This window comes from Danio aesculapii, chromosome 18 (assembly GCF_903798145.1).
Source record: "Danio aesculapii chromosome 18, fDanAes4.1, whole genome shotgun sequence".
NCBI classification, from domain to species: Eukaryota; Metazoa; Chordata; class Actinopteri; order Cypriniformes; family Danionidae; genus Danio; species Danio aesculapii.
The window spans coordinates 17,784,251-17,806,622 of NC_079452.1; the positions used below are offsets into that span (position 1 = coordinate 17,784,251).

Consider the following 22,372-nt stretch of genomic DNA (forward strand, 5'->3'; position numbering starts at 1 on the left):
AATAAGATTAAATAATATTATTAATAAAAAAATAATTATGAAGATTTTACTTCACGTACAGCTTAAGAAGGGCCCTATAAAATCAATTTATCTTTCTAAAATCTGTTCCTTTTTTCTTTCAATTTACGTTCACTTTCTTATTTTTCTAGCTTCATTCATCCATTTATAATGTAACGGTTAAAATAAGTAACATTCATTCATTTTCCTTCTGCTTAGTCCCTTAGTCGCCACAGCGGAATGAACCGCCAACTTATCCAACATATGTTTTACACAATGGATGCTCCTCCAGCTGCAACCCAGTACTGGGAAACACCCATACACACTCATTCTCACACGCACGGCGGAAACCCACGAGAACACAGGGAGAACATGCAAACTCCACACAGAAATGCCAACTGGCCCAGCCGAGCTAGCTCCATTGAGTACATTGTTGCATCCCTGAGCGGTGCAATCTTAGCTTGCATTAAAAAGGCTGCATCCAGATACTATTCCAGCCGAGACTCGAACCAGCGACCTTCTTGCTGTGACGACAGTGCTTATAAGTAATATAAATAAGTAATAATAAATAAGTCTTAAGTTATCATTATTATTATGGAAGGTTTTGTGCTGTACAACAGTAATTTATTTCTTCCAAAAAAAATGTCGTCAACATATACTAGGATAAACTTTTATTTTGTCGCTGTGAGATTTTTGAGTGATGACGATTGTTGCGTAAAAATCTATCGATTATTTGTTTTTCTAATTTTGTCGGATGTAAAAGTATAATACTATGTAGCCGGCAACATATCTCCTAAAAGGTAAGATTATAGTTATAGATTATAGCTAGTTATAAACACGTATGCTAATATTTCTTACGTTAGCTCATGTAGCCTATCAGTACATTCATATTTTACGCGAACAAGACATAATGCAATATATTTGCCTCATTTAACCTTTATTAACTTAACGATGTACTGTAAATTTGAAGCTTGACAATCTTAGAAATATTTTTAACTGGATGTAGGATACCTAGAGAAGTCTGTCAAACACCTGAGCAGTGTTGCCAACTTAGCAATTTTGTTGCTAGATTTAGCAACTTTTCATACTACCCTAGCAACTTTTTTCCAGAAAGCACCAATCAAAAATTTAGCAAATTTTAACATTCATTTGGCTACTTTTAGCTATTTTTAAAAAGTGACTCACAGACATTTCACATTCAAGTTAAATTGCTAGCTCAGATTGTTTTTCTTAACTGTTAATTTACTGTTATTTGTTTACGTATACTTGTTGGTAATTTAGGTTGCAACAAATTCCAATATAATTGTTGTCACTTTCACAAATGTGTTAATTTCACAAGTTAAAAAGTACACAAGCTGTGATTGTTTAAAAGAATGTAACTGTTCATTGTCAGTGTTATGTTTAAAATTTATATTTATATTTAAAATTATCAAAAAGTTTATATTTTATAAAATATGTTTACATTTTACAAGTAGTCAACTCTATTTTTCATACAAATTTTTAATTTTGCGATTACGCAATGACGTCATCACGCATAGTAATACGTTAATAAGAACCTATTTATTGTGTATCTGGATGTAATGTTTAATTTAATATAATACACGGCGCCTCAGAGAGCAGAGACATGATGGGCTTACGCGTATCAGATACAACGTGATGACGTCATTGATATGCAAATTAGTGTGTGGCGTCATCTGGCAACATTTAGCTACTTTTCGGGCAGGCTTTAGCTACTTTTCATTGGAAACAGGTGGCAACACTGCACCTGAGGTGCTTTGAGTGCATTCGCCATGTTTCTTTACCAAAGCATATTCAAATGAAGGCAAAATTGAATCTGTTTTCCTTCTCAAATATTTCCTAAGTGATATTTAACAGAGCAAGGTTATTTTCACAGCACTTCCTAATATTTTTTGCTTCTTTAGCAGAAAGTATTTTAGAAAGTTTCTTTTAGTTTGGCTTAAAAGGTCATTTTTAAGGTCAATATTATTAGCTTCTTGAACCATTTTCCCTGATTGGCTACAGAACAAACCAATTTTGTCCAATGACTTGCCTATTTAACACAATTAGCCTAATTATACTATTAAATTGCGCATTAAATACTGAATACTAGCATAAAAACTACAAAAATAGTACTGTGATCATGGCAAAGACAAAATAATTTAGTTATTAAAACAGTGTTGGAAAATTAATCTTGATCACTTGGGAAATATTTGAAAAAGAGTCACAATTCACGTGAGGGCTGATCATTTTGCCTTTAACTGTATACAAACAAATATGCTCCATTAGTACAGGATGCACTTACAGCTATACCGTATGTGCTTTCACAAATACAAGGTCATGAACTCTGGAACAAATAAAAAAAATCGAGACGTTTGACATATCACAAGCTGTATTTATCAAGGAGTTAACTGTACAGAGTCAGTCAGGATCTGAATTATACAGCATTCATTCATTCACTGTTTCCATGTGTATTAGTGTCACCCTTGTACAGTGGCTGTGAGTGAGAATGGGAGTGGTTTTCTTCATGCACAGCAGTACCATTACAGGGACAATGTCATTCATGCAACCTGAATCGCCCAAGTTTCCTTTCCATTTCTTTCCTTTGAGCTTTAAAGAAATAACCCCATCATTATTATTGATATTATTATTCCAAACTGATATTAAAACCCATAAAATGTTCTTATTTCACAGCAGAAAAAAAGAGGATTTTTGTTGTCTGTACAGAAGCAATTACAATTTGTACAGGTCATCACTGAGCTGCTGAGCTAAAACCAATGGTGCTTAAGGGTCTGACACACTAGCTCCCCAAACGTTTAGAGATAAAAATATTACAGGGTTCATCATATGCCATAAAACTCACAAAGCATGTGTGATGCTGTGTGTTGGTGTATATATATACAAATATAAAAGTAATTAAACAACTTTAAGAATATAGACACCAGAACAATCCCCCAAAACATTAGCTATTAAAGACTATTAAAACATAATACATATTTGCTGTTGGGGTTGTGCTTTCTGCTGATTCAGTGCATCTTGGATTTAATAACACTGTAAAAAGTGTCACTTTAAAAAAAAAGTGAGTAAACCATTGACTTAAAAATATTAGGTAAGTGAACTACACTCACCGGCCACTTTATTAGGTACACCTTACTAGTACCGGGTTGGACCAAAATTTGCCTTCAGAACTGCCTTAATCCTTCGTGGCATAGATTCAACAAGGTACTGGAAATATTCCTCAGAGATTGTGGTCCATATTGACATGATAGCATCACGCAGTTGCTGCAGATTTGTCGGCTGCACATCCATGATGCAAATCTCCCGTTCCACCACATACCAAAGGTGATCTATTGGATTAAGAACTGGTGACTGTGGAGGCCATTTGAGTACAGTGAACTCATTGTCATGTTCAAGAAACCAGTCTGAGATGATTCACGCTTTATGACTTGGTGCATTATCCTGCTGGAAGTGCCATTGTGGTCAAAGGGATGGACATGGTCAGCAACAGTACTCGGGTAGGCTGTAGCGTTGAAACGATGCTGAATTAGTACTAATGGGCCCAAAGTGTGCCAAGAAAATACCCCCCACACTATTACACCACCACCAGCAGCCTGAACCGTTAATGCAAGGCAGGATGGATCCATGCTTTTATGCTGTTGATGCCAAATTCTGACCCTAACATCTGAATGTGGCAGCAGAAATCGACGCAACGAAAGCAACGTTTTTCCAATCTTCTATTGTCCAGTTTTGGTGAGCCTGTGTAAATTGTAGCCTCAGTTTCCTGTTGTTAACTGACAGGAGTGGCACACGGTGTGGTCTTCTGCTGCTGTAGCCCATCCGCCTCAAGGTTGGACGTGTTGTGCGTTCAGAGATGCTCTTCTGCATACCTCGGTTATAACGAGTGGATATTTGAGTTACTGCTGCCTTTCTATCAGCTGGAACCAGTCTGTCCATTCTCCTCTGACATCAACAAAGCATTTGCTTCCACAGATAGCTCACTGGATATTTTCTCTCTTTTAGACCATTCTCTGTAAACCCTAGAGATGGTTGTGCGTGAAAATCCCAGTAAATCAGCAGTTTCTGACCAGCCAGTCTGGCACCAACAACCATGCCACGTTTAAAGTCACATAAATCACCTTTCTTCCCCATTCTGATACTCGGTTTGGACTGCAGCAGATCGTCTTGGCCATGTCTACATGCCTAAATGCATTAAGTTGCTGCCATGTGATTGGCTGATTAGAAATTTGGGTTAACGAGCAGTTGGACAGGTGTACCTAATAAAGTGGCCGGTGAGTATGTGCATAATTCAAATAAATAATAACTTAATCACTTACATTTTTTTAAGTGTTATCAACTTGTCACTTTTAAGGCAGTGGATTTACTGACTTTTTTTTAAGTAATCGCTTTTTACAGAAATGTTTCCAAATGGCGACACACTCGACTTGTACGTCTCAACAGATTAAACTCATATGGGATGCAAGCAGCAGGTATTAATGCATGATATGATAATGTATGAATGAAAGTGTGAGCCAAGGACATTATCCCCTGTACATACGCAAGTAGTCGAATGAGTGCATTGTTTTGTAACAAAAATCACAAAACCTGTCCCAGACCCTCAAGCACCAATCCTCCGCTCACAATAGCACTGTGCAATGGGGCAGTAATTTAGTGCAAAGGAAAAGTTGCATAAATTTTCTACTCGCAATTGTATACATTATTTCCATTCGCCACCACGTTGGATACGTTTTACTGCACACCCTCGGCCTGTATAAGTTATTCTATTGCATAAAAATAGGATTTTTTGTACCAAAAATTAGACTTGGAGACAAAACCAAGGGCGTCAAAGGAAGAGAAATTCAGACCCGGACACAGAAAGCTCTTTAGAGAGATATATATATATATATATATATATATATATATATACAGTATATGTATATACAATGCTTTGAAATTGTATAGAGAACAAAAATAAGAGCTGACAATTGTATATTTCAAAGCAGGGACGTTACAAAAGCATGTGCATGACGCTCTGTTCGGATAAAGGAACCAACATGAACTTGCAGAGAGAAAATGACTAGTTGACTGAAAAAAAAGCAAGTACATAAACATCATCATCATCTCCTCGTTCTCTGTGATTGGTTTACATTTCTCTTTACAGAAAGAGGACCATTGCTTCTAGTCATTTTTTTTACATTTAAAGGACTACAGCGGACAATGAGGCACAAATATGATACCTGAAACCATTACATTTCCATTTAACACACTATGACGTTTAGTTTCAACCCTGTACGATGCATATCGCATCATTATGTAGTCAGCTCATTTTCAACTGCAGCTTGTGCATGTATATTGAGGAATCTCAAAAAGCTAAATCTCCAAAATAATAAAACTGGACGCGTGTCATCCTTTGCAGAGTTGTCTAAAGCATGTACCACTTTTCTTGCAGTATAACCTTGCTTTTTTGCTAGCTATATGGGCTTTCTATTCTATTACCTGCAGAGTTACACAATTCAAAGTCACATTTCCAATCGGGAGAGACAATCACATATTAACATCTACACGGCATTCATCTGGCACCACATCACCTGTTAAACCAAACGCCTGAATCCCTTCAGATCACTTTTTGGAAATAACGTCAAAAGGAACATCACGCGTGGTTAAAAACTGAAAAAAGATTCGCTTCTGGAGTTCTACAAAACAATCAGTTCTGTGCTTGGAAGACTTCTGAGTATAAATCAAATAATGTAAACAATAGCTTGATGATATGCGTACATGCATAGACACATACACGACTGATTTGGTAGTCATTAGAAAAGCAGTTGACCTCACACTCAACATTTAATGCATAATAATGTGAGATTATTAATGAATGACTGCGGGGAATAACCAACAAACCCTTGAAATCAGATCTGAGAATACACTCACGGCAGGTGAGCTGCTTCCATTTATTGAAAAAAAAAAAAAGACAGTTCATATTTCTCCATCTGAAACCTTGTAGGCATGCTCTGATATGTCATATGGCGTGTGGTCTACAAAGTGGCAAGACGAGAATTGAAATCGCGTGGAAGAGCCATCAATGAATACAAATCAACAAGATAAAGAGTATAAAAGAGCAAAAACAACTTACAAAAGAAACAGACAAAACATGCTCTTCAGAAAAAAGACCAACCTCGAGAAAGATTTTGGCATATTTCCATTCAGCGTGAGATTGTATAGAACTGATGTCGAGACGTACAATATACAAAGAGAGAGAGAGAGAGAGACGGGTACACGCACATATGGGTCATCTTTTTTTTTTAACGAACGAATTAGAAAATAATCTTCATCAGCTACTTTTCTACATCATCTTTCTCTTTTATCCTCCATTTGCCTATGCTATCAGCTCTTTGGCCCATATGGAGCTCCTGAATTGTCATAGTCCTCGGCAGCCTCTAGAGGGCGCTCACTGACACATGAGCGCCGTGCACCACCGAGTTGCCTGATTCCAGCTGGACAGCAAGACATAAAGGGAGTTCACAGTGACGCCTTCGTTTTTCCTGATTCCCATAGAGCACTACCCTAGAGTTTCCAAGTCCTGGCTCCTGCCGCACTGCTGTTGGGTGGCTCATTTCCTCTTGGCCGTCTTTTTCTCAGGCTTTTCGCCCTTGTCTGAGCGCACCGATCCCCCGTCGGCTCGGTCAGACTTTTCGCCTCTTTCCGAACCGCCGGCTCTGCTGCCATCCCTGCGCGTTCCCTCGTCGGTGGATGAGGTAGTTGGATGAGTCTGCCCCAATTTAGCAAGCTCTTCGTGCTCACTTATACTGGCGGTTATGCTTGTGATCCAGCTTTTCAGATCGTCCTGCAGGCCAAAAGAGATTTAAGACTAAATATTTGTTTTCATACCAACGCCACCTTTCCCAGAAGTGAAAGTATGGCAGATTACATTTGATTTATTCATTAGTGATTATCGCTCACATGATTTAAAGTCAAGTAATTCAATATTTAAGTTAAATTGTTACTTATTTACATACAGCCACGCACATTCTCCTATCTATTTTTTATAGATCACAAATTTTTGTTGTATGTATGTTTCCACCTCCATTTTGTGCATATAACACGTTTATAATTGAGACCCTGGAACCAAACTGAATTTGTACCGGTGAACTACATAGAAAGATTTCTGCAGAAAAAGTAACACCTGCCATTCAAAAAGGGCAACACCCCAAACCCCTGCATTTTTCTTGATTAAATATTAAATGAGCTTGTCTTCTGTTATAAACAGGTGTGTGTAAGATGGGGGGCCGTAATGCAAGACTGAAGCTGCGGTCACACTGGGCTTTTCCTCCCATAGACTTCTATTCATACGCACGCGAATGCGTCAGACCGGAAACGCAGGGTCATGTGTTAAGCTTCGCAGTTCGCTGCGGTGCAAAGTTCAAGCTTGGTGAACTCTGACCTGCAAAATCACATCACTTGACTGCGTAAGACCAATCGAGGATCAAAACATGACCTCTCTGTACAGAAATTTAAAACATGGAGCAATTGCTCTCTTTTTTAAAAATCTAATCATCTTGTTTAATCCCGCCCCTTTTCGTAGCGCCGTACGACAGAATTTCTCACACACAAAGCCCAGTGTGACCGCAGCTTTATATCAAGGGTATTTACTCGAGCATGATTGCAAACCCAATTAGGACCCAGAAACCAAACCATAAATACAACCAGGGCTTGACATTAACTTTTTTCATCACCAGCCACTGTGGCTAGTAGATTTCCAACATTACTAGCCACTCACCATTTTCACTAGCCTCAATTTTGTTGTTGGGAACATATATTTATATGCATAAATTTGACTTTGACATGCTAAAATTACTTGATTTTGATTTTGTGTTATGTCCACATGCCTCCTCATTCATTTCACTTTTTGTGTGTGTTGTGTATGAGCTTGCTCAATGTGCATGCCGAATGTCGCATTGCAATCGGTTTTTATTTCACACGACTTTTCAGGGCTCAAAATTTAGGATTTACCAAATTTATCTCTGACCACACCCAAAATTAATTATTATTCTTAGCCACGAATTATAAATGTGTCAAAACAAGCAAAATTTAGCTGTTTGCATGCGCTTTTCAATTCAACAAAACTTTTCTTTAATGAAAAAAAATAATCGACATTTATAAAAGAATTATTGTCATGTATCTAAAATATGCACAGTAATCTGTCCTGGCTAAAGGTCCCAGATCACCAGTTAACTACACATAAATGGGGAGGTAATCTCATATTAAAACAATGTTATTGTAAAAAATGATAAGCTATATTAACAAAAATAACTGCAAGTAAAAGTGAGTGATAATGAAAGGATGATCACGCGCAGACGGTTAATGTTAGACCTGTTAATAATATGTTCAAAGAACAATTAAAACGAAAGCAGTGACCGCTGCTGCTTACAAAAGCGTATATATATATATATATATATATATATATATATATATATATATATATATATATATATAATATATATATATAAATGTTGAGCTCTTGAAAGAAGCAGGACTGTGGGTGCACGATCATTGCTTTTTTTCTAGTCTATTTCAAAGAGAACTGATCGCACCAGTTGCGTTTCCTATAGGTACGGTTGCTTCACGCAAGTAAACGGGAGCGCGTGCTTTTTAACAGTCACACGCATCACATCACCTGTGCGCGCGAGTGATCATCCTCTCATTCGGTAATCACCTGCTCTCTTTTGCTCGCACAAACACAGTTATTTTTGCCAATCGTGCTGTTTCTCGATTCTAAAATCACATTTGCACGAGAATTGGGCCATCTTTATTGTCGAGCCCAGCTATTAGGAAAACTACAATTTGAAAATTATTTCCAACCAGGCCAAAGTGGCTAGTGGGAGCGGCAGCCAGAGCTGAAATCTACCTGCATTTAGCGGGTTGGCGAGTGTTAATGTCAGGCCCTGAAAACAACCCTGGTTGTCAATACATCTTATTGAGAAATCTAACTGAAAGAAGCTGATTCGGATGGTGGTTTTCAGCTGGTCTTTAACTTCCGTAAGATATTAACTTTTATAGATGTTTGGTCAACTGGAATACCAAGCTGGTTTGTGCTGGCTTGCAGCAAAAAAGTCTGAAGATTGCATGTAGGCATGGTTATGATATTTATATCTCACTAAATGACATAGATTGTAATCAAACTAGTAAACATGGAAACCAACTAGGATGAAAAAAACTCACCTCATCTTTAGCATGGAACAGAAACTCACTTCCATCCTTAGTTCTAAAGTGATAAACCATAAAAAAGTTAGGAAAAGTGAACACTACACAAGTGGTCAATCTACTAAAGGAAAGAACACAGCTGAAGTACTTGAGTGTGAAGACATTCTTCTTCTTTTTGTAACCATTATTGATGTCACAGGCACAACGGCTCAGGTTGATAAGTGGCTCGTTGTTGTAAGGTGTGGCGGTGTTCTTCGCATCCTTGTAGAAGCCCAGCTCACCTTTATTCAACACGCAGTAGAGATTCACCCAAGATCTGCTGTAGTGCGGGAGAGAAAACAGAAGATTTGGCGATTAGAGTCCATTAGACACTCTGCTCCTAGCTACTCACCTGCTGAGTCTGGGATGACCAGCCCTTGAGACTGAGCAAGACCAAACTGCTGCAGAGATCAGTAAAAGAGTTTTAGAAAGAGATGGTCAGACCATGGCTTACCTTCGTAGAGAGGCAGAAGAACAGTCAGCGGCAAGGAGAGCACAAGAAAGAAGAGAGATTTTGGTTAATAAGATATACTGCTGTGTGAATGCTAACATTAAAAAGATAGCTTCTATGGTCAAGCAAATTATGTGCACGTACATGCTACCAAAGAACAGACAGCCATTCTTTAGAGTTCTTCAATGCAATGAATTAGTTTGTGATGTGGCAGTGCATCAGGTCTTGTACAAACTGGCTGATCAAAGCTGTGAAGGGTGGTGAAGGCTTCATACCTTGCTAGCCATGGCTTCAGAAACCCAGCATCTGTTGGTCTTCTGATACAGCAACATCCAGCAACCAGGCTGTTTTAGTGCTACCATGCAAATGGCAAGCAGTGCTAACAGCTAGCTTTGTTTTGCCATTGCTGGATATGAAACTTGTAATCAGGAATGACAGCCAAACAGCTGCTCCTCAGTTAACTTTAGGAAACATTTTAGCCTTGTAAAGCATTCAAGGATATCCCAGTTTGACTTGAAACTTGGTGAAAGAAAATAAGAGCTTCTTTGTGTTGAAAATGTTAGTGCTCTAGCATCAGTACACAATGCTAATAACAAAATTAGCATAGCTTTGAATAACCAATCATACTGATTGGCATATTTGATTTAGCCATTTCCATGCTACTTCCATGCCATAATAGTTAGACCACAAAGTCCCACCTGTTTGAACTCTTCTTTTGGCTCTCGATGTCTATTTTGCGGAAGAGGAATCCTTCATGCTGGGCCGTGTGGGTGGGTGGCAAGGGTACTTGTGGACTGCTCTGTGCTGGCGCAGACCTTGAACGTCGTGTTTCGCCAGCTGTTGGTTCCTTGGGTCGTGGTCGTCTTCTCGGTTTGGGTCTGTCCCTAGCCCGTGGCCGGTCTGGTCGAGAAGACTTTTCTGGCAATCCATTAGGTAGACGTGGAATCTCTCCCCTAGCCTGAGTTTCAAACATACAGTAATAATGAGCATGTGACATAACGTTAAGTGAAGTTTGAACATGAGAAACAAACATTAGACTGTCCACACACCTGTGCTGCTTCTCTTTCCTGAAGCTGCTCCACAATCTCTGCTAATGTGGACCTTTTCTCCCTGCCAACATAAAAGGTGAACTCTGAAACCTTGATATATGTTACTGAATTTAATAATCCATATCGTTTGCAAATATTTGAGAAATGCAGAGAAATTACAGCAGGCTTCTGTGTGTTCCTTCTTGACTTGAAATGTTTACTTGAGTCGTACTTTTTGTTCTCGCACTGATTCATTGCTGAATAACCAATCTGAGTGCTCTCTTCAGCTGATCCAACATGCTGAATCGGCCCAACTCGATTTGACATTAACATGACAAGAAGCTACGTGCGGAACACACTAAACCAACTAGCCGAACCAATCCTGACCAACTTCCTGACAAAGCCCAAATGGCTAGGGTTGTCTCGATACTGGAATTCGCTACCAATCGATACAGAATTTTTTGTCCCGCTGTTGAGCGCATTCTTAAACAGTACTGATTTCCCATTGTGTTTACGTGCTCAACAGAAACTACTGTGATTGGCCATGAAGCTCATCAGTTCACTGAACTCACCACTGTTTACTGAGTGTAAACACAGATACAGGAACACTGGAGCATTTTAAAGTCATGATTCATTAGCTCTTATGTCAGCTTATAGACAAACCAGCTGATCGACGTGACTTTAAAACGCTCCAGTGTCTGTATCTGTTTACATTCAGTAAACAGCAGTGAGTTTGGTGAATTGATGACCTTCACGGCCAATCACAGTCATTTCTGTTGAGCATGTGGACACAATGGCAAATCAGCGCTGTTTAAAAAGACGCTCAAATGTTAGCGGGAAATGGACGTTTTTAAAATTTCAGTATTAATTCATACCGAATTCCAGTATCGTGACAACCCTATTGTCAGTTTGGTGTATCCTGCCCTTAATGTGACCAATGAAACAGCACGTTCAACAAAAAATATACATCATGAGGATTTTATTGTTCGGGAAATGATTGCATTGTGAAAAATGATTGTAACCTGAATGTAAAAAGGTCTTCTGCATGTAGAAGCTGAAAGGTAAAGTTCAAGAGAATCACCATGAGAATCTTTACGTCACACCCAATATCATGATAATTTAAATGATGTAAAATCTGCGTGAACCGGAAGTTGCTGAGACTTTTATTCTAGTATGTTTATATGCTTCCAACTGAAATAGAATAATGAGTAGGGGTGGGGCTTTCTTATTGCACATCATTCCCTCGCAGCAAACTAATAGTAAAAGGGGTGTGGCTAAGAATATTGTGGCTGAAGCTCCAAACGTGGAACCAAATGGTCTGATTTTGTTGAAGATTACCAATGTATTTTTAATGGAATAACTTTTCAGTTGATGAATTTTGTAGCTAAAGAATATTAAAGTGCGATATCAAAATAAACATCGTAAATTTTGATGTCACACAAACTTTAACTTGCTTCCAGGTAGCATGATAGCTAGAGCATCCAATGTGACTCTGAAAAAGGAAGGCCTTTTGTTTGCAGTTATAAATGCAAGTCACTCACCCGCCTGCAGATCGTCTGTCCGACTGCTCTCTCGCCTCCTGCTCGCTGCTCTCCTGTCTGTCCAGTCGATGTCTGTCCCGCCGGCGCACCTCGTGACCCTCATGTTCACTAGATGTCTGCCTCTCCAGCTTTTTCTCTGCCCTTTCAGCTCGTTCCCTCCAGACCTCCTGAGGAAGCTCATCCCTGCGTGCCTGAATCAGCTGCTCTGTAGAAAGTTGTCTCTCCAACCTCGACTCCCTCGGCGGTGGGTGCTGCTCTACCAGAAGTTCAGATCGACTGCTCCCGCTCCCCCCCACCATACTGTTCAGCCGCTCTCGTCCTCCACCAGGCTCCTGGAGGACCACCTCCGCCATCACGTTTTCATGATAGCGCTCCCGCTCCCTCTCCAGCAGGGGGTGGACCGCGTCATGGATGTGTTCGATCTTCTGCTGTGGAACCTGGCCCTTAAAATCAGCTCGCAACTGAGTGACCTTATGCTCCATAGCAGTGCCCAGTCCTGCGGCCACACCAACAATCCCAGCATTCCTGGCTTCCTGAAGGCGATAAGTAGCAGCTCCGTTCATGATGGGAGTGTAGTTGGCCACAGTGGAGCCCAGTCTGCGGGCCACAGAAGAGGGAGAGGGTTGCGGGGGGAGGCGCTCCGCCCGGGGCTCGCCCTGCTCATAAATGGTCTGTCTTATAATGGAGGAAGGGCTACTGCGAGCTGGAGAAGAGTCCTGGGGGTCCAAGAAAACCTTACGCCCCAATAAGGGAGTTGGGGGAAGCTTACTCTGCTCGGCTTTTATCTTTTCTACCTAAATCATTGAACAAGGGAACAGGTTACTTTGGTTAACACTTGCCAATAGTGCCAATTCCCATTATTAAAGGGATAGTTCATCTACAAATTGACTATTTACTACCTATTTTCTCAACTGCAAGTGGTTCCAAACCTTTATGAGTTTCTTTTTTCTGAACATTAAAGAATATACTTTGAAGAAAGCTGAAGACCTGCAACCACTGACTTCCATAGTAGGGAAAAACTAATATACGATGGAAGCAATGGTTATAGTTTTTTAGCTTTCTTCAAAAAGTCTTTGTTAGTGTTCAACAAAAGAATGAAAGTGAAACAGGTACAAGTAAAGGGTTGTAAATGATGACTAAATTTATTAGATTTGAACAAACTATCTCTTTAACTAGTGTCTTATTACCTGCCTGTTATTAAGATATTGGCTGTTTATCAGTACTCATAAAGTACATATCCTGCATGATCTTATTCTACATCCCTAATCCTACCCAATGCCTAAATCCCAACTACTACCTTAATAACTATTAACAACCAACAAATTAGGAGTTTACTAAACTAAAAGTCATAGTTCATGGTTTGTTAAAAGCAAGACTTAAAGGGCACCTATTATATCCCCTTTTCAAGATTGAAAAGAAGTCTTTTGTGTCTCCAGAATGTGTCTGTAAAGTTTCAGCTCAAAACACCCATCGGATTATTTATTATAGCTATATAGATGTTTTTATGGACTGTGCCTTTAATGCTAGTTTTCCCCGCCCACCATTCCCACGTGCCTGTCAGAGTGTGCCTCAATCTCCGCCTCGGCTGTGTCAGATAAACAGCACAGTGACATGAAGGAAGCAGATCTTACGTAACGTTTGTGAGACGTAACGAAAGTTACAGAACTTTATCAATGATTATTTGATGTATTTGTTGTGGATTTAATTCAAGCCTTTCTGCAATGATGAGTCAGACACAATGTCGTATCAGTTCACGCACGCACACAGCAAACACACACACAGCGCGCGTTTAACTTTGCACGGTAAATGACAGGATACACGTTAATATCCACTGCTGTATGGATATACGTTATGTTAATGTACAAAATAAACCTGATTTAACGTCCACAAAGCGATTGAAGCGTCTTCTTTTATAATTGTATGACATGCAGCGGTGGTGATAAAGTAAAGATGGTAAAATGGCTGTAATTCATTACAAACATGCACTGTTTTAAGAACGTTTTAAACTTGTAAAACTCATTCTTGATCACATTTGATGATGATTGATGATCACAGCGAGCTGAACAGATCTTTTAAACCCGGTTGCTTTGCGCACATCCAGTCTTGTTGATATGATTATACCATGAAGACATATTACACAGCTGTCAATCAAAACGTGGGCGGGGAAACCTAGCTTCTACGTCACGTTGTGGTGGGCCTCAAAATGGGAGGGATTTGGATCCCATTTTAACGTCAGTAAATTAAAAAAAAGAGACTTATTGTGTGTTATATCACCCCAATATGACTGTGGACACACTATACCTACACGCAGTTCTGCCCAAACAGCTTCAAAAAGGAGATTTTCATCATAGGTGCCCTTTAAAGTGTGACCGTTATTTTTTATACATTTTCCAAATACAGTAAACTTTTCTTGTCATTATAAAAAAGTGGTCCATTAAAAAATGATAAACATGTCCAAACCTGCTACCGAAGGACAAATCTTCTGAACATTTCAGCTTCAGTACTAAAAAGCACTTGAACTGATTAATTAAAATTTTCAGAATTACTCAAAACTGAACTGTGTTGGGCCAGATTGGAGCTAAACTCAATGACAATGATCCTCCAGAAGCAGGATTGGGCACATCTACTACTTGTATTCATTTGACTGGTCTCTGTTACCGTGGTCAGGCGACGTAAAGAGCTGAAGCGTTCTTCCCACGTGGCAGCAGCTTTGCGGAAAGCTTCGTGCCTGCGAATCAGCTGCTCGACTTCATCCACACTGCCACCCAGTTCATTACTATTTAGGAGGGGTTCCTGAGCGGTGAGCCAGGCCTCTGCCACCACTGCTTCCTGAGCAAACTGATGCACCTCCAACACTGAGGAAAAAAAGTCAGATGTTGGAAAACTTGTGAGACTGATTACATGATTTATACGTCATTTAACTCACTCTGCTGCAAGTCTTCCCAGTGTTTCTCCCATTTCTCAGTGAGTTCTTGCTGCTTGGACAAAACCTTCTCCAGCTTTTCTTTGATCTGAAAAGGTCAAACAATCCAACATCAGATATGGACAAAAGACTACACACTAAATACATCTACAACGATGCAGAAAAAAATAATTGGCCAATGCATTACAAGCAGGGAATACCTACAACATCAAACATGCGCTGCGTCCCAATTCACATACTATACATCCTAAATACAGTAGTATTCATAATAGAATTAGTGTGTCCCAAATCATAGTAAGTTGAAATGAGTATTCCAAAGTTACCTGGATAGTCTACTATTTCTGGTAGATAATCAAAGTGGAGATCTGTGCTGAATTTAACTGCTAATATTGCCTACAATACCTTGGATGTGAATTCAGTTAGAACTACAAACACAGGCGTCAACAAACTACAAACATGGCAGACATGCTAGACTGAAGGTTAAGAGAAGAGGCTTTGGTACAGATGTTTGAATGAATGATTGCTAATTAATATCTAACCTACTGGAAACTATTTAAATCACGTTAACAGGGTTATATTTCATATGAAACAACAATATGAACGCTTATAAAGATGCGTTTAACAGTGTCCCAAATCATAGTATGTCGAAATGAGTTTTCTAAAGCCACCCTGATAGTCTACTATTTCTAGTAGATATTCGAAGTGAAGAACTGTGTTTAGTCTAACTGCTAATATTGCCTACATAGGGCTCGAAATTAACCTTTTTGCTTGGTAGCACTGGTGCTCCTAACTTTTAAATATTTAGGCGCACCAGCCAAAATTTAGTCACACCCACTAATTATGAGCACAGTTACTACACGTTTTATATAAACAGATTTATTGCATTTGAAATCAGCACTGATCAAAAATAACAAGCAAAAAAAAATGTATGCAACGAAAATATGTCTCAACGAAATCCCGTCATCAAAAGAAAATATATACATTATAACATTGAGTGACCAAAAGATACACGGACTGCTCACCGGCCATGCACACACTGCATACGTTACTGTGCTGTGTTCTCACGGGTGGTGTCTGATATTGCACAGATGCTTTTGACATATATCTAGCTGCAATATTAGTTTAATCTTAGTCAGTGCAAGCCCTTTTGCGATGGTGTATGTGGTGTTAAGTTTGACATATAGCTGCCACTTGCACGGCTGACAGCATCTGGCGATTAAATGAAGGACTAAACAGAACCTCTCGTGCTTAAAATGTGTAAACAGTTGCCTGAAAATTTCATCCCACAGACTTTACAATGAATGCTTTAGTTATTTTCATAGCAGACTTGAAGCCAATGGAAGTCTTTTATCCACTCTTGGAAAAGTGTAGATGGTGGATTAACATTCAGCACATGATCAGTAATCAGATGTGCCATTATTTGTAGCTTTAGGTGGTTTCTAAAACAAAATCTGTCAGTGTTGTTTTCATTCTCATCTTCAGCGTGTTACATTTTTTTCGCGGTTGTGTAGCTCTCCCTGTCATCTGAAAGCAGAAGGCATTGACTGAGTGATTGACAGCTGATATTAACCAATCCATTCGCGTTCAGTTCTAGCGCAGTGGGCCAATATGAAAAGCGCGAAGGCGGGGCAAGCATTGCGGACTTTGTTTACTGCAGTAAGTTGACATGACAACAGTTTTAAACTATTCCTGAGCGCAAATGCTCCCAAATATATTTTGAGGTCACATAGATAAAATTCCGGACACATATGTGAAACGGTCGCAATTTCGAGCCCTGCTACAATACATTGTGCATTCGATGTGAAATCAGTTATAACTACAGTACAAATGCAGGCGTCAACAAACTACAATCATGGCGGAGAAGCCAAACAAAAAAGGTTAACTGGAGAGACTTTGGTAAAGATGTCTGAATGAAGGATTGTTAATCAATATCTAACCTACTGGAAACATTTCAGTCACGTTTATCGGGTTATATTTCATCTGCAACAATGTGAACTTGGTGTTTGGTCATTAACTTCTGAATGCATAATTTGGCAAACACCTAAGAGATTTCTCGACATGAAAGACTAAATGAAAGATAAATGGCAGATTAACTTGCTGCTGCTGCTTCAATGGCAGAGAATTGAACATTAAAGAAATGTTGATGTGAAAGATGATTGACAGGGCACTATAATGTAATATAATGCTCCGTTAATAAGGAAAGAGAAGTTACACACTCAAAACAATGCACCTTTGTTCACAAAAAGTATATATTTTTAGGACACTGTATAAGTAGGTGAATTAGGACACAGCATATGTTTTTTTTTCTCTTATAGTGATTTCAAAGTCACAGTGTAGTTCCTGATCAGGCTGTGCTGGCTGTTTTATGCATCACCTCTTCTGATGCAGGGTTACGGGCGGCCAGTAAAGTCTTGCCCAACTCGATACACTGTAGGACGCTCTTGTTGCGGGCCTCCACCTCACTCTTGAGGCTCTGGTGATAGTTCATCAGAACCTCCACGGAGGACACATCCCTGCAAGTACCAGAGAGCCCATATCCCATTAAAGCTCTGAGGAAAGAGCTGACAGTGAGAAGAGAGAGAGTTACTCATGCAAGAATACATGGGCCAAGTCTGCCCGCAGGAAACAACAGCAACAGAAGGCCATGCTGGCAACATGAAGAGTGTCCATGATGGCTCCTGAGCTTTTTCAGATTCTTATGATGTGATCAAAATATACAAAAACTTACTATAGCTCTGTTCCAAAACCTAGTGAGCTGCCAACCTGGATGGAATTTAAAGGGATATTTCCCCCAAAATGAACAATTTTTCACCATTTACTTACCCTCGAGTGGTTCAAAACTTTTTTTTTTCCACTGAACACAAATAATATTTTGTAGAATGCTGGAGTTCGGTAGACATTGACATCCTTAGTAGAAAAAGTAAAATGGAGGCTAGTGGATATCAGCTTTAAACCCCAATCCTTTTATCTAATTGTTGAATATGTGTATTTAATTTTTAAAGGGTTTTCTTTGGTTTGTTTATTATGTTTTGTTTGTTTTTTTGTTTTCTTTTGTTTGTTAGTTATGTTATCTCACATATTTGAAGTTATTGCCTAAGGTGTCGTTTAAACTAATTCGTTTTAATTTTAAAACACATACATTATATTATGGTTACACCTGGCGTCAACACAAAGAAAGACCCTGTTTTCATTTGGGATGCACTCTGGGATTCAGACACTATCAATGTATCAATGCGAGATGTTGCGCTCTACTACTGTGTCCGTAAACATTAGTTTTTGTGGTCGACAGGTTTTAGCACTTGGTTCTGATTTTTTAGCTTGTTTACATTTTATCACATGGCAACTTTTAGACATTGTTTTATTTATTATCCGCTTGTTAAGTGTGATGTCTCGCGAAGTGGCTTCTGGGTCCAATCGATGTTTCAAACTGTATGGGGAGACTCAACAAACTGTAATAATAAACGTTTACAAAGTGATGTAATACTTTCAAAAATCACGATCGCAATATATACATCAATGCCTAATATCTGATAGCCAGAAAGTGATTATGTTTTACAAATTGTTAAAATATTGATGTCTGTGATGCAGCAAGTGCAGAGACCGTTGCGTACACCATGATGTATAAAATTCACTTAATGTGTGATATGACTAAAAAGTGTCATAAATGAATATTTTATCAATTCAACTGAGCAGCGGCTTGGACCCGGAAACAGTATATTATACATCATGACTTAAGCAGATTATTAGGCACCCTTCTGCTATACAAAATCAATGGAGTGGTTTGGATAGACGTGTTGCATCTCTACACTCTCAGAAAAAAAGGTGCAAGGTGGTCCAAATAATATTCCTTAAGGAACAGTTTTGTACCTTTGTAAAAGTTGTACCTTATATAGAACAGAAAAGACCTTTATGATACTGTTCTGTACCTTTTCTGTATCTTTTACTTGTACCTTCGTTTAATTGAAATGAAGGTACACAGTTGTTTTCATAAAAAGGTACATAAGTGTTGTACAACTCCTTCTTTATTATAATATCTATGAAAATAAATATTACTGGAAAGGCAAAGTGATTTTATGAATAATTTCCATATTAAAACATGAATTTTAAAGTATATGTTTAAAGAAACTCATAAACATTCATTATTAAGCTCTATAAAACTGGTAAAACAAAACTATAGGTACTTTAAACTAAACATTTAAGACATTTTTAATAAATGTTTGGTAAGCATTTTCTGATAAATACATTTTCATTATTGATATCCGCACCTTTTGGCGTTTGCTTTCCATTATGCATGTGAGCTGGCAAAAGTCCTGCATATGCAAAGTGTTCATGCAGACATTTTAGTATTGTAATACCAATCAAACATTGTGCATATCTCGCTACAATACTTCTGCATAATCCTATTTCTATTGTAAAATTAATGAATTAAATGAACTTTTAAGTGATTACAAAGGTATTGTGTGGAAATTTGAGGAAAAAATTGATATTGTGCATGGGAGAAGGTATTTCTGTAGCATTTTGTGAAAAGTGTTGTGAAATGTTCAGCAAAGATAGATTTTTTGATTTATGTTAAAGTATTTTTTATTCTTTATTGTAAATGAAAAAGCTGCATTTACACAAAAAAAACTTTTTAAAACATTGTTTAATAAACGTATTTGATGTTTTATATTTACTGAAAATAAATTGATGCATATTGGATAAAGCAAAACGCCTTTAAATAGTTCTTGAAGGAAGTGTCTAAAGTATCTTGTCACTGTAGTGGTACCTTCATGGATCTGATTTGTACCTTTGATGAAGGTACTGTGCAATATTGTATCTGCAGGTACATTTTGGTTTCCCATGGTGCAGATCGTGTCCTTAAAGGTACAAACTGCAATAGTACAAATGTGTTTCTTTGTCTAAAGGTACAATTCTGTTCTATAAAAAGGTATTGCCCCAGTGACAAGGGTTTGCACTTTCTTTGGTACAACATTGTACCATTTTTTTCTGAGAGTGTATAGATGGATTGAAATGCAGACTTTTAAAAATGGCATGGCTGACTAAAATCACTCTCTGATTGGTCTTTTAAACTATTGCATGTGTTTTCCCTCTCATTAGACCATTACTCAAGCGGTCGTCGTATGAACGCCAGCAAAATATTTGCATGCTCAGTGAGCATTAATAATCAAGTATCATCTGCGGAAGGATATGTATTTTTCTGAAATACAGTTAAAATCCCAGCCTGAATGAGGAGCATTTTCAGTCTGAAATGCTATTTTTAAACAAAAATACACCAAATGGCTGTAAATGGCACCAAAGTTCATTTAAGGCAAGCCTCTTCACTCGGCGTCCATCTTTGAAGTGCCTCTCGGGCATTCTGTTTGAATGGGAAAACATCAAATTCTCCAAAATTAAGTTTCATATTAAGACGATTAAACTTTTATTAGGAATCATCAATAAAATTAATCAACAACTGTCTCTTTAGTTTCATTTCTAAATATTCAAATCACACAAAATCTGGTCCGAGCCCCTCCCCTGGACAATCATCAGTCTATCGTGATCGCTGATTGGCTCCTGTACTAGAAGGCGGGGCTTTATTCCCCATATTGACGTTACACTTTTCAAAATTATACGAGTGACACGTCTCGTGTGTTCTATAGTCTTTGATGGCACCTAAGAGGGTAGGTACCTATGCAGGCAGTAGCAGCTCAAAACGTTTTGTAACAGATCCATTGTATTCCTGCTCCTAATATATACAGTACTATTATGCTTAATCTGTTTAAATAAGTATTTTTGCAATTCATGCACTTACCACTTTATCATTTATTTGTGCTCGCGGTATGATATCTACTGTATAGTACACTCCAGCGGCCACAGTGGCTAATCTCCAGCTGACCTGACGCAAATCTTCATGCATTATGATGTTAAAACACCTTAATGAGTTTCTATAAGCGCAGACCGAGCGTCCCAGCATGTGTCCTACCTTGGCTTCTCCCCAGTTCCTATCTGGCAGATGATGCTTTCCATCCACATCAGCTGATCACGCACCATCCCAAAGAAACGTAGCTTGTCTGTGGCTGTGGTTATCTGCATCCGGCAGTCCTCACAAGATATCAGCAGCTCTTTCCACGCCTGCATCACCTCGTGTTCCTGCATGGCAATCGCTTCTGCTTTCTCACCGGCGTAAACCGTTCGGAGCTGTGCTGCACTCTCCTGTAGCTGTCTTACCTGAAGAAAACAGGTGTTAGAGATATCTATCTACAAATCTTACAGAGATACAGTTGAAGTCAGAGTTATTAGCCCTGCTTATTTTCCCCCAATTTCTGTTTAACTGAAAGAAGATCTGTTATCTTTGCCATGATGACAGTACATATTTTACTAGATGTTTCTCAAGATACTAGTATTCAGCTTAAAATCCAATTTAAAGCCTAAACTAGGTTAATTAGGCCTAATTTAGGGTATTTAGGCAAGTCATTGTATAATGATGGTTTGTTCTGTAGACAATCAAAAACAAATATTGCTTAAAGAGGCTAATCAGGGCTTAATTTGTGCCGGAACACACCGGATCCGGAATCTCTGAAATATGATCCGGCACCTCATTTTACTGATCCCCCTCCTCAACCGCCCTCCTCCCCCGTCCGCTGTTCGCTTTCACTTTCCGCGACTCGCCAACCCTCTTCACTTTCGTCTGCGACAAATTCCCCCACTCTTCACTTTCATCCGGGATACCCTTCCGCCATCCAACACACCGCGCTACCCACCCCCCCCCCCCACTCTTCACTTTCGTCCGTGTCAACATCCCCGACCCCCGCTCTACATTTTTGTACGCAGCACCTCCACATCCTCGGTCATCCTGGCGGATCCGTTACACCGATCTATTCCGGGACCTCGCAATTCACAAATTAAGCACTGGGGCTAATAATATTGACCTTAAAATGGTTTTAAAAAATTCAAAACTTCTTTTATTCTAGCCGAAATAAAACAAATGAGACTTTCTCCAGAAGAAAAAATATTATCAGACATACTGTGAAAATTTCCTTGCTCTGTTAAACATCATTTGGGAAATATTTAAAAAAATAAATAATTCTCATTTTAATAATTTTGACTTTAACTGTAAATACACATGAAAGAGTACAACACAATTAATATTTTTATCATTTTCTCAATGAATATAGAGGCTACTTATTATTGTGCATTTAAGCAGTTTTATTAAACAATTATA

The 22,372-nt window shown here is 38.8% G+C and overlaps 1 protein-coding gene across 5 annotated transcripts in view; it reads right to left on the reverse strand.

Annotated features, from left to right (window-relative positions):
• Positions 1-2,368: 2,368 nt before the first annotated feature.
• LOC130245295 (spectrin beta chain, non-erythrocytic 4-like) overlaps positions 2,369-22,372 on the reverse strand; it is a 131,916-nt gene continuing 111,912 nt past the window's right edge. For 2 of the 5 annotated variants that reach the window (XM_056477938.1, XM_056477941.1), the window contains 10 exons: positions 21,134-21,378; positions 17,546-17,732; positions 15,175-15,259; positions 14,907-15,103; positions 12,249-13,042; positions 10,729-10,789; positions 10,378-10,637; positions 9,338-9,508; positions 9,208-9,250; positions 2,369-6,832 (listed from right to left, as the gene is read on the reverse strand). In XM_056477938.1, coding sequence (XP_056333913.1) covers positions 6,599-6,832; positions 9,208-9,250; positions 9,338-9,508; positions 10,378-10,637; positions 10,729-10,789; positions 12,249-13,042; positions 14,907-15,103; positions 15,175-15,259; positions 17,546-17,732; positions 21,134-21,378 — 2,277 coding nt within the window. In that variant the 3' untranslated portion in view covers positions 2,369-6,598. The remainder of the gene's footprint in view (positions 6,833-9,207; positions 9,251-9,337; positions 9,509-10,377; positions 10,638-10,728; positions 10,790-12,248; positions 13,043-14,906; positions 15,104-15,174; positions 15,260-17,545; positions 17,733-21,133; positions 21,379-22,372) is intronic. The other 3 variants (XM_056477940.1, XM_056477942.1, XM_056477939.1) reach the window with 3 other exon arrangements.